The 14,016-nt window shown below is 38.5% G+C and overlaps 1 protein-coding gene across 1 annotated transcript in view; it reads left to right on the top strand.

The window, feature by feature from the left end:
• LOC124256349 (amine oxidase [flavin-containing] B-like) overlaps positions 1-14,016 on the top strand; it is a 32,564-nt gene that overhangs the window by 12,329 nt on the left and 6,219 nt on the right. The window contains exons 6-10 of the mRNA XM_046690338.1: positions 7,364-7,455; positions 8,091-8,232; positions 8,500-8,588; positions 10,693-10,765; positions 11,055-11,214. Of these exons, the coding sequence (XP_046546294.1) occupies positions 7,364-7,455; positions 8,091-8,232; positions 8,500-8,588; positions 10,693-10,765; positions 11,055-11,214 (556 nt within the window). The remainder of the gene's footprint in view (positions 1-7,363; positions 7,456-8,090; positions 8,233-8,499; positions 8,589-10,692; positions 10,766-11,054; positions 11,215-14,016) is intronic.

Below are 14,016 nucleotides of genomic sequence, written 5' to 3'. Positions count from 1 at the left end.
AATTTAGAACACACGTATACATGCGTATTATTACGGACGGTGGATGCCAGTTTCATTGAAAGCAGCTAGAAGCGTGGGTATACCGTATTTGCAGATGTAGCAACGTTTACCAGTGCATTTTGCGTTTCTGCATGAGGATCGTACCGCCGATTTATGGCTGGGCGGAAGTGATTTTATGGGGTGGTGATGATGATTTTTAAAGGGCATGATCACAGGAACCGTTATCATATATGGGTTATACATAGGCCATGAATCTGTACACACGCTTCCTTATGTAGAGTATTTATATGTATATAGATCTATTACATAACCTACATAGCGATAACAATTCCTGACTTTCGATCAGAGCGATCAATGTTTCTCATGAAGTCTACGGATACAAGGTGCGAGCTCGTCGTTACACCTGCTCCCTCGACGCCGTGACGGACCTTTTGAGGGACTAGGCTACTGTCTAACTTGGCAGAAGTTCTTCAACCTAAATGGTGGTACACGGGTATCAGATTCCATTATTTTGAAGATACTTACTACCCACTAGTTCTTGTCCAGTTGTAATAGAAGTATCCCAGCAGTGTAGAGCTTTTCCAGATTTTCTAAGGCATGGATGGTATATTTATTGACTAATCCAAATTGGATCTATATCAATGCTTTTATCTCAATATTTGTCATGTAAAAATATGATGTTAAAAATATGTTATTAAAACACACATTTGATTTATTTGAATCCAGTAAACTAAACAATCCCCTTTGCCACTGCTAGAAAAATCTGAAAGAAAATACTTAGGTAAATGGGGTATATACAGTTTTTAACTTAGAGGTACACAGCAGAAATCCATATATGTATTTCTTGTATACACAGCACTGAAGTTCTGTTACATTATCCTCAAACAGTGTTGGCCTTAAGTTTTCAGGCAATTAAAATTGTAGCACAATGGCGATTAATACTCCCACTTGTTGTAACCCGTGTTGGGTGGTATAAAACCTACACTTGTTACATTTGTCATCATTCACTTGAGTGGTCAGTTAATGCAATTTTATAACAATTTATAATTGAGTAGTAACACACATCAGATTACCGAACAAAGGGTTCCCATTTGGCATTTCTTATTGTCTGGGTAAATATTCAACATTACCGCCATATTTACTAGGTCTGGCGTGGCAAATATATTTACATGTATGTAATATGTTCCATGGAAGTGCAGCCAGGAGGAATTATCAGCTGATCAAACAAACATCGATCAAAGATTATCAATAACGCTGATTGATTAATTACTCAAACTTGCAAAGTGGTTGTCAAAAGGCAGTGTTTAAACTTTATGTATGTAGATTTACTAATCTATACACAAAATACACTGTCATTATGAATTGCCTCTGTAAAACAACATCCTTCCATCAAAGTTAACCACCAAATGTTGATTGATTGCTCATTACTGTGCTTCAATTAGCATTTTAAGAATGGTGGACATCATGCAGTGGATTGGCATGCCGGGGATGACCAAGGGCTTCCATAACATGAAAAGCCTGAAAGCGATGTGTCACTTTTTTAGCGTTTTAAACTTCCAAAATGTTTTCATTTATTTATAAGGATGGAAATATTATGGTAAAAGGATTTCATCTTTGATGATCAATCTATACTTATACTATCAATTGCACATGCGGGTGGGCAATAAGTCCTGAACCGATCCAAAATTCACGGGATCATCATCCTGAATTGCTCACAGGAAAAACAATAACAAAAAGCAACAACCAGTCCACTGAAATTGCCCTGGATCAGTGCCCCTTTAGGAAGGGTCACCCATTTTATTCTCTGGGGAGAATTGGGAAGTCATCAGCAGCTTTGTACATGGTATATATAAAACGGTATGCTTAAACTTATCATAATTGATAGAAGAGTAGACATCATCACACACACCTCCTAACCACATAAATTATGAATGATCCTTAGTCGAAACACTTGTATGCAGAAGTAAATTAATACCAGTCGTAGCATAATCAATTCATGTTAAACTCATGAAGGCTGGAATAGAATTGGTCTCCAGCAACCCATGTTTGATGTGAATTTGACAGGTCAGGGACAAGCTGGTTGGTAGATACGTATACCATATCAAGCAGTGTAGATTGATGCTTTCATGATATCGATCCACAGGATTGTTTGAGGTCCAAACTTGATTATTTATAGAGGCATCATACTGAGCTGGAAAAGTGCTGAGTGCTGTGTTAAATATCCAGCCAAAAGCAAAACACATACATGATGTTGCTGAACTTCTGTAGCAGGCAATTTCTATTATGCATGACTGATTAACATATTAGACAAGCTTAGCAATTATAATATTTATAATTTTCATCTTCATTTCTAGAGTGTTACTCAGCATCACGTATCTGAAGATGGATGACATTCATGTGATGTTGCAGTTATTGGCGCTGGCATCAGTGGTGAGGACAGCTCAACTTCACTTCACCAAAGAGTTTCACAAGCTCTCTCCCATAAAAATATTCCCACATGCACTGACAAGTGTCTCGAAAGCACATGCAACATGTTATCAAAGCTGCCAACAAAATGGACGGTTACTATGGCTACCTATGCTGGTTGTTCTCTCTATCTGTTATTTACAGGACCACACAGCAAGCAGAATGAAATTCCAATTCTTTGATGTAAACCAATATTCATATTTTCATTGTTTGGATTTCTATGTAAATTTAAGATTAATTTATTAACCTTTGTGAGTCAAATGTGACATGTTTGAAACTGCATACCATGCATTTTATAGTGGCAGGGTAGGTTTACAGAGATTCCATGCTCTGTGTTCATGATAGTTTACACAAACAGCTTTTATACAAGTTGAAGGCATTTTAGATGGTTGCTTGGCATGAGTCTCTTAACATTTTGCTCACAAATAGCGAATATGAACCTTCTCCAACATGATGATTGATGATTTCCTTGTGAGGTTGGAAACAGAATACTTGCAGCACCTGCTGATAACATGATTTCTCTCTTGTCTCAAACCTTGGTAAACTTTGGAGGTTGTGATGCTTATTGGTCTTATAGAGAGCATATCCGCCAAGTTACCACAGTTGTTACAACATGTGCACTATGGAATCCCTTATCATTATGGAGACCAAGTGCTGCCTGTTTACTCAAGAAGAGGGATTGAGTGTTGCTGTCCTGAAGCCCAGAATCGCTGATGTCGTGAGGGACGGACCACCACAGTCAGGGTGCATGAACATTGGTTTGCCTTGCATTAGTGACTCGCCGTCTCATTAGCTCCCTATTAAAATTATGTCATCTTTATATAATTGTCTTTATTAGCTTCTATGTATAGTACAGCTCTTGTGGGAAAACTCCAGAGTTATTCAACACATTCAAAATCACTTACACTGAACATGCTAACAATAGAATATATCAAGTGAAGTTTTCTTGTGGTTATGTCAACTTTAAGATGCTGTTGCATTTCAAACTTACCATCTTATTGACATTAGAGGTTCATGAAGCCAAATCTTGCATTGATGATCTATGGTGTCAGGGTAAATGTGCTCACAGATTTGCATAATCTGATCTTGGTCATGTTTTCTCATGTAACCTCTATTGACTATTTAAATCAAAGATTAACTTTGTTCCCTCCATTAGCTCTTTGAAGTATGCATATACCATACTGGTATCGTATTGTGATATTTGGCACAACCTTGGATCTCCAGTACCCTTGCTGACTGCCAATAAGTGCCAAGGTAGTGATAATGTTTCTGTAATTTTATGCCCTGTCGAATATATGTATGAAGATGTTTAGCATGATTGAACAAGCAATGAGGATACATATCCCATGCAACTATTATGTGCTTAATATTCCAATATAACAGTCCTGGAAAAGGTAATTGTAGAGCTACAGAATGTCTTTTTCCTGATCCACTTACAATTCCATGTAATACATCATTGACTGACAATGGAAAGTGATATATGTCAGTTTCATTTGACCAGAAGTTGACGATTAGCTTATCTTCCAGCCTGGCAGCTGAGGGTCCTAAACCTTTATGGATTTACTGTAATGATATACATTTGAACCCTGCAGGGACCGACATTTATTACAAGGTTGGTGGACTGAGTGGATAAAGTAATATGATGCACTGATTGACATTTCCTCGGCGTACATTCTTGTATTATCATTACCAAACGATGATACCAAAACAACGAATTAGGTCAAGTGAATGTATGGTCTACATCAGGTGTTGTTGATTTATCATTCTCTTGTTTGGTTGGGCGATAACATTGACTTTGACATATTGCTATAAATTACATACTGATTGGTCACTTTAACATTGCTAACAAGAAGATACTTTGTGTTGTTCAAAGTATTTGCCGTGTAGATCATTGCTTACTGTTATCGATTATTAACTTTTTCAATACAGGTGGTACTCGCCGGATTACGTTTATTAATCAAGAACCATTCCAGGAGCAAATGCTTTTGTAAAACTTAATGTTTCTTATTGTAGCACCCAACTCATGCGGCTCTGTAGAGATGTGGGCTTAGCGCCACGCTGGGACTCCACCCAGAAATGAGTGTTCAGGCTCATCAAGAAGTCCTGGACTACAAGCTCATGAATGTCATCGACGAGATGAGGAATGTCCCAGAGCATAATGTTAATTGAAGACATATCTCTAAATTTGCATTTGTTGGGCATTACGGTACTTATTAAAGAGACTATTTATGACCAAATTTTAATCGATTGCCTGCCTTACATCATGAAAGGCTGACATTGTTTGCCTTTGTCAAAGTGACCATGAATATTAAGATATTATATAAATTCTACACTTGTTAATCAGCATGTATGAATATAGGGTAACAGACATTTCATCCCTGAGCGCTTTTGCAAAGAACCCACCAATGTTATGGACAAATTGTAAATTTTGAATTTGCTTTGACTAGAAACACTATATGGAACTGCTTGAATGGACATACAACCGAAAAGATGTACTACCTTCACCTAAGGCTTGGTGTCATGTGATGTCTGGAATATTTTCAGGGTTCCTAGTCAACCTTTAAGGGAAGCACACCATCTATGAAAAAATCCTTTAAGCTACGCTGATCTCTGCTAATCATGCAATCAGAACAATTGACAAGATGGCTGAACAGGTATTAATAGCATAACAATTGCTTGATTATTTTGATTTTTGTTGGGGTTGTTTAAACCCACATTTTGTGAAGTTGAACAGTTGTGTTCCAGTGCTGCAGCCAGGATTTCCTTGGAAGGGGCCAGTTGGCCGCTACCTTTAGAAAATGTGTCCCAATAACCACTAGTGACAAAACCATGAGGCTATCTACATGAATTGCTTCTAGTAAAAAGTACTATAAATAATATTGTTCTATTCAAATTAACTTTGTACATCAAGTCGAGCTCCATACAACAGCAACTCAAGCTCCTTAAAGCCTGATTCATATATAAAAAAGTGTTAAAAATTATAAACATTGCCATTGTTGGTATATACATTTTATAAATAAAGCACCAAGGTAAAGTACAATTAAGCGGGAATCCGCAATTAGAGCGAACTTCCAAGCTGGTCTTCTCAAGAATAACCTATTTTGAATTTCAAATAATGATAAGTAGAATCTATGACACACAAGAATTGGGCAAAATATATAGTTAGTGACTAACAATTATCAGTGAACGGTTGGTTGGTACATGTGTTGAATCAATAATGTTTGCTGATAAGGACCTTTTAACCAAAGTGTTGTGTAAAAACACAAATGTGTTTTCTCCCTCAAGATCGAGGCTACAGATGGCCCAGTCTAAGTTGATGTAAATGACTGTGCAGAGTTATGTCCCCTGGGCACTCCAGAAACCTTATTATCATGGCCTTAGCATGACAAACAAACACTTCTTCTATTTAGGCCATGTTTCTACCCCCAAGTATATCTACATATGGTTGGAAACCTCAGAATATTCAGTAAGTGAGTGAGTGAGTTTAGTTTTACACCGCACTCAGCAATATTCCAGCTATATGGCGGCGGTCTGTAAATAATCGAGTCTGGACCAGACAATCCAGTGATCAACAGCATGAGCATCGATCTGCACAATTGGGAACCGATGACATGTGTGAACCAAGTCAGCGAGCCTGACCACCCGATCCCGTTAGGCCTCTTACAATAAGCATGGGTTACTGAAGGCTCATTCTAACCCGGACCTTCACGGGTTCAGAATATTCAGCATATTTTGAACAGATGTCCGTAGGCTACCAGTGTGTAATGTGTAACATGTAAAACACATCAAATAGAACTACGTGAGTACTGCAGCAGATTTGGACATTTCATTTCATGCCTTGTCATTCCATTTCCATTTCATGGCAGATACTATATTACTGTATATGACCATCTATAAGCCGAATTTTGAGGACCAAAAAGCAGTCTGTAGAAGGGGGTCGTCTTATCCATGGAGTTCGCGTTTCGTCAAACTTTTTCCAGGGTAAGAAAACAACATCGACATCTTCGCATGAACAAACAACAGAAGACGACTTTGTCAGTAGAGGCGTCAAATTTGCAATTAAACATCACTAGACAAGATTATTTACCTTTTAAGTTAAGTTTTTTTTGCTGGGCATTGTATTATTTGCAGGGATTAAGATTACCGTGTGTATCTGAGCCGGAAATAGCAATCAGCTGTGCACACGTTTCCCGGCAAACAAGTTCAAACATGCACAATAATATATAGCGGAATGAATTCTGGCGCGAAGTCATCAGTAAAATATAATACAGAATACCATTATTTTACCCAAAGAAATATATCCTAGCATTGTGTAATTTTAGTTACAGTTTTGCTCTATATATTAATTAAGATTAAGATTACCGTGTGTATTTGAACCGGAAATAGCAATCAGCTGTGCACATGTTTCCCGGCGAACAAGTTCAAACATGCACAATAATATAACGGGACGAATTCTGAAGCAGTCGTCAGTAAAATATAATACAGAATACTATTATTTAACCCAAAGTAATATATCCTAGCATTGTGTAATTTTAATTACAGTTTTTATGTAAAATATATATAATCAACACTAAGGTTATACGGACCCTCACGGACACTGATTTTAAGGGTCAAGTTTGGGGGTCGTCTTATCCATGGGGTCGTCTTATAGACGGTCATATACGGTAAGACTTACCTGCCTTTGCCATTGTATTTACTCTTCTCTCAATCAACCAGTGAGCTCCTCCATTCCATCATCAGGAGCTTTCACTTCTCTCCTGCCACTGGGATACTGGTGTGAGGTACATGTAGTCTTCCCACTTTTCTCAAGACCAGAAGTAACTTCTTGTAGATCTATGAGCATAAGAATGTGACATTTTAGTGACCTGGAATGAACATAGTAGTGTGCTGCTTGCAGGTGCCCCTAGGTGCACCCTGGAAGGCGGCCAAGGCTAAAGAGTGGGACTCAATGACTGTACAGGAGTTCATCAACTCTATTTGCTGGACATGGTAAAGGAATTGTATGTTTTTGTAAAGACCTTTTGGAAATTTATCAGTCAAGAAAGAAGTGTCGGAATTATTTTTTATTTTTGTGCTGTGAGTTAGAGTAGAATAGCTTCTTGACCCAAGAGCCGTCTCTTGGTTCAGATGCTGACTGGAATAGTTACAATGTATGCCTAGGTGAATCATTTATTGTAGCACGATACAATACAGAATTGGACTTAAACATAACTGACCATAGCTATCAGCCATTTGTGCGACTAGAAATGATTACAAACAGGTTGCTGTGACTCAATTGTAAACATGATTAATATATACTCATGGAAACAAATAAGGGAACACTTGAAAGTACAAGTGTTCCTTTATTCTTTTCCAGGTTTCTTCACAAGGTATGTATTGCACTGTGGGTGAAATTCTGGAAATAATTAAAGGAAAAGGAACACTTGTACTTTCATGTGTTCCCTTATTTGTTTCCATGAGCATATTATCTTTCAACTTGATGGTGCTTATAAAAAGCAATTTGAACAGTACAAAACACTGTTAGATTTTGAAAGTGACTGTAAGAATAAGGATGTTTGCTCTTTTTTGGTCTTGCACTTTCAAGTCAATGAGGCATGTTTTTTTCTGTTTTTGGTATATTTCAGGGAAACGAAACGAATAATGAAGATTTTCATCAACGCCCTATTTACAGCTGAGCTCCATCAATTGTCCCTTCTGTACTTCCTTCAATACATCCACAGTGGACAGAATTTCAGCAGGGTGTCTCTCATCACTGGTGGAGCACAGGTAGAATGTTGATTTCAGTCTCAACTCCACAGACAGTGACTACAATGTTAACAGGGTGTCTCTTATCAGTGAGGAATCGCAGGTAGTGTGTTAGTCTCAGTCTTCCCTCCTCAGACAGTGATCTAAATGTTAACTGGTTGTCTCTCATAGCTGATGGATCACAGGTAGAGTGTTACTCAGTCTACCCTCCACCTACAGTGGTCACAATGTAAGCTGGTTGTCTCTCATGGCTGATGGATCACTGGTAGAGTGTCTCTCACCCTCCAGCTGATGGATCACTGGGATCACAGAGTGTTACTCAGTCTACCCTCCACCCACAGTGGTCACCTCACTGAGTCACAGGTAGTCACAATGTGGTCAGCTGTAAGTTGGTTGTCTCTCATAGCTGATGGATCACAGGTAGAGTGTTACTCAGTCTACCCTCCACCCACAGTGGTCACAATGTAAGCTGGTTGTGTCTCTCATAGCTGATGGATCACAGGTAGAGTTAGTGTTACTCAGTCTACCCTCCACCCACAGTGGTCACAATCACAGGTAGAGTGTTACTGTGGTCAAGCTGGTTGTCTCTCATAGCTGATGGATCACAGGTAGAGTGTTACTCAGTCTACCCTCCACCCACAGTGGTCACAATGTAAGCTGGTTGTCTCTCATAGCTGATGGATCACAGGTAGAGTGTTCCTCAGTCTACCCTCCACCCACAGTGGTCACAATGTAAGCTGGTTGTCTCTCATAGCTGATGGATCACAGGTAGAGTGTTACTCAGTCTACCCTCCACCCACAGTGGTCACAATGTAAGCTGGTTGTCTCTCATAGCTGATGGATCACAGGTAGAGTATTAGACAAAGTCTAACCCCACCCACAGTGACCTCAATGTCAACAAGATGTAGCACAGGTTGAATGTTAGTCCAAGTCTCCTGAGGTAATGGTAGAATGCATACAGGACAGTATTTTACATCCGATAAATTTAAGTTTAAGAATATTTTTTATTAAGTTCATGAAATAACAATAATAACAAATATGAAAGTAGTGAGGGAGATGTACGCCTCGCCTTGTACCTCTACTTCTACTGTATACTGTCTGTAAGGATGTCGATATCCTGTCCGTTGCTACGTCAACCAGCTGTTTCAATGTATCAGTCGAAGCGTATATTTCATATATTGATTAGAACATATTACATATTTTAATATATCAATAATGGTTGTGTAGACAGTGTATCTGTCCATTCCCTATAGATGGAGCCTATTGTATTACATGGAATGAATGTTCGTGATTTATGCTTAGTTTCACACAGCTGATGTGCTCAGATATTAAACTCTGCTGCTCTCAATATTCGTTTGTCAGTCTCAGTGCGATTTGCTGTATTTTCTGGCCTATTCAATGATGAGTGTGATAAAAACATGTCATTGTATGAATTTAAGTAGCTGTATGGATGACAAGAGTAACCAGTGCACCTTTAAATAAAGCTGATCCCTACATGGGCATTTATGATTGTGAATATGACAACCATAACATTGACAATATCATATATACTGATAGCATCAGTTAACAAATAGAACAGTGTCATAAGACTCACCTCTTTGAGGAGGCGCTGGTGTAGCCTAGTGGTTACAGCATTTGTTCGTCAAGCCGAAGACCTGGGTTCGATTCCCCATATGGGTACAATGTGTGAAGCCCATTTCTGGTGTACCCCACCATGATATTGCATGAATATTGCTAAAAGCGGTGTAAAACTGAACTCACTCACTCACTCACTCAATCTTCAGGGTTGTTAGCTCAACTGGTAGTACTTTAATATTGACATGATGGCAAGCATCAAGATTCATATCATGGTAACCATGGGAACACATGATTTATACATGATAGATTGGTTGTTTCTGGCATTTACATCTTTAGTGAAGTCCATGATGATGGGTGTACTGCTGAGGGTTTGTCAAATTCACATTCTCTTGATTTGTTTCAAGAGTCTCAAAACTTGTCTGTGAACTCCATTTTTTTATTCAAGTCAAACTAGCAGCTAACACACTAACACATGTAATGATTTCCTTGTTAACATAGAAACAATATCACAGTTTAGCTGGTTGTTACGGGTACCTGAACAAAAATGAATAGATCTGAACCAAATTCATTGCATGCTGTAGAGATTAAACTATCGACAAAACCTGGCATCTTCAACTGAAAACAATTGGAGAAGAAACATTGCGTGCATCCTTGGGTTTCTGTAAATTTGGATGCAATTTTAGGAAAAATGTCATATTGAGTACCACTTAAAATTAATTTCCACATATAATCATATAAGAAGTGAAAATGATGCAATCAGTTGCTTCACGATGTTCTAATGCATCCAAGATCTTTTGTGCTAAGCCATTGTTTATTTCTTTTCCCAGGAGAAGAAGATTGTTGGTGGAACCCAGCAGTTGTCTGAGGGATGAGTGAGTGGCTAGGTGCTGATGTTCATCTCAGCTCCCCCGTCACCAGCGTCACACAGGATGATGCAGGGGCAGTTGTCCACACCGTTGATGGGAAAGTCGTCAAGGTCAGTGATTCACACTTGACACACTGGTGATACCTTTATGAGTCATTTTTTTCTGGATCAGTGGTTGATTTAGTATAAAGCTCTACAGACTTGACTATTGGTACAGAATACCCACGGAAACACATGCTTGAGAAATGTTGATAAACGTACAATCATGGGCAAACAATGGGCAAACAATGCCACTGTAGCTGCATATTTCTGATAGTGATACAAACCTATGAAAACTTGAATGATTATGAAATACCATACTGGTTCGGGTGACTTAAAGAATGTATTCTCTTCACCTCAGTGTAAATACGTGATCAGCGCCATGCCACTCACGCTGCTATCCAGAGTGCGCTTCTCCCCTCCACTCCCCGGTCTGAAGGCCCAGTTGATACAGCGAGTCCCCATGGGCTCCGTCATCAAGACTAACTTGTTCTACAGCACCCCGTTCTGGAGAGAGTTAGGTGAGCACTTGACTCAATATAATGAGTGATTGAGTTTAGTTGTATGCCGCACTCAGCAATATTCCAGTTATATGGCAGCGGTCTGTAAATAATCGAGCCTGGACCAGACAATCCAGTGATCAACTGCAAGAGCATCGATCTGCGCAATTGGGAACCGATGACATCTGTCAACCAAGTCAGCGAGCCTGACCGTCCAGTCCCAGCTCTTACGACAAGCATGGGTTACTGAAGAACAATATTCTAACTCGGACCTTCACGGGTTAGACTCAATATATGGAACTGAGGGGAATAATAGGTTTACACAGAGCACCTCACACAATAAATGGAATGGAGGAAATAACAGCTTCACACTGACAACCTTATTCAATATAAGGAACTGAGGTAATAATAAGTTCACACAAAGCACCTGACAGAATACATGGAACTTTGGGATTATAGATTCTGTCTACAGATGACTCATACAATACATGGAATGGAGGTAATAACAGGTTTACACAGCACCTGACTCAAAATATGGAACTGAGGTCAAATACGTTCTCACAGAGCACCTGACACAATATATTGAACTAAAGGGGATAATAAGTTCTCATAGAGCACTTGACACAATACATGGAACTGAAAGGGATAATAGGATTAACAGAAAACTTCACTTGATACATGGAACTGAAGGAATAATAAGTTCACAGAGAGCACTTGACTGACAATACATGGAACTGAAAGAGATAAGTTTTACTGCTGTTTTTGCCGACTTAACAAATCTACGTTGCACAGCTGTAGTTTATCACTAGTGATGTATAATGTTACAGATCTATCACATAAGTGGCTCAGTGATGTTTCATCACTATAGTCTGTTTGGCTCAAAAGCGGACTAATGAATTGCAATCTAACTTGAAAACTAATAAACATATAATGCTCAATGAAACGCTGATCATAATCAAAACCTTAGACAACTCTGTGATTTTTTTGCAGAATTTATGTCTTAAAAATTTAAAGGTTGTTTAACAAACAGTGATTAAAATATTGACACTGTTCACTATTAGTTACGAGGGGGGGTGCAAAGAGAGGAACAGACAGGTGTGCGAGAAAGGACCGAGATGGCACAGCACAGGTAAATGAATCTATAACTTTGTCAGCACTTGTGCTCATGCTTCTCGTACACCTGGCTGTTCCTCTCTTCGACTCCGCCCTCATAACAAATAGTCAACCGTGTCAACATTTTAATGATAGTTTGTTAAACAAGTTTTATCCCTTATATGGCCAGTTATTAGAACAGAGGTTATGTAGGAAGATATGTACAGGAACAACTGTAACCTCTGTGGCGGCGAGGAAAAGAAATGCAGTTACTAGATCATATGTTCATGTAAAACTGACGAATGCACTATGTTGTTGTATAATGTTACAGATCTAAGTGTGTTTCATCACCTAGTGATGTATAATGTTAAGATTTACATCACACACCTGTTTCATCACTAAATATCATATGATACATATCCCATGTTTTCTATCACTAGTGAATGTTAATTCACCATCACTAGTGAGGTAGTATGTTACAGTGTGTCACACCTATCTAATATTATTCTTATGAATACACATATTTACAGATCATGGGCACAGCAGTGTCTCATCACTGATGATGTAGAGATGTTGGCGAGATATCCAGTGATGTACATGTAGTTAAGTGCACACAGCAGTGTTTCATCACTAGTGTTGTATAATGTTACAGATCTACATGACACAGCTGTGTGTTACCATTAGTGTTGTATAATGTTACAGATCTACATGACACAGCAGTGTTTCATCACTAGTGTTGTATAATGTTACAGATCTACATGACACAGCAGTGTTTCATCACTAGTGTTGTATAATGTTACACATGACACAGCAGTGTTTCATCACTAGTGTTGTATAATGTTACAGATCTACATGACACAGGAGTGTTTCATCACTAGTGTTGTATAATGTTACAGATCTACATGACACAGCAGTGTTTCATCACTAGTGTTGTATAATGTTACAGATCTACATGACACAGCAGTGTTTCATCACTAGTGTTGTATAATGTTACAGATCTACATGACACAGCAGTGTTTCATCACTAGTGTTGTATAATGTTACAGATCTACATGACACAGCAGTGTTTCATCACTAGTGATGTATAATGTTACAGATCTACATGACACAGCAGTGTTTCATCACTAGTGTTGTATAATGTTACAGATCTACATGACACAGCAGTGTTTCATCACTAGTGTTGTATAATGTTACAGATCTACATGACACAGCAGTATTTCATCACTAGTGTTGTATAATGTTACAGATCTACATGACACAGCAGTGTTTCATCACTAGTGTTGTATAATGTTACAGATCTACATGACACAGGAGTGTTTCATCACTAGTGTTGTATAATGTTACAGATCTACATGACACAGCAGTATTTCATCACTAGTGTTGTATAATGTTACAGATCTACATGACACAGCAGTGTTTCATCACTAGTGTTGTATAATGTTACAGATCTACATGACACAGCAGTATTTCATCACTAGTGATGTATAATGTTACAGATCTACATGACACAGCAGTGTTTCATCACTAGTGTTGTATAATGTTACAGATCTACATGACACAGCAGTGTTTCATCACTAGTGTTGTATAATGTTACAGATCTACAGGACACAGCAGTGTTTCATCACTAGTGTTGTATAATGTTACAGATCTACATGACACAGCAGTATTTCATCACTAGTGTTGTATAATGTTACAGATCTACATGACACAGCAGTGTTTCATCACTAGTGT

The sequence above is a fragment of the Haliotis rubra genome, unplaced genomic scaffold (assembly GCF_003918875.1).
Source record: "Haliotis rubra isolate DU_JTF1 unplaced genomic scaffold, ASM391887v1 Scf625, whole genome shotgun sequence".
In the NCBI taxonomy this organism is placed as follows: Eukaryota; Metazoa; Mollusca; class Gastropoda; order Lepetellida; family Haliotidae; genus Haliotis; species Haliotis rubra.
Note: the sequence above shows the minus strand (reverse complement) of the source record. Positions and strands in the feature narration are given on the sequence as shown.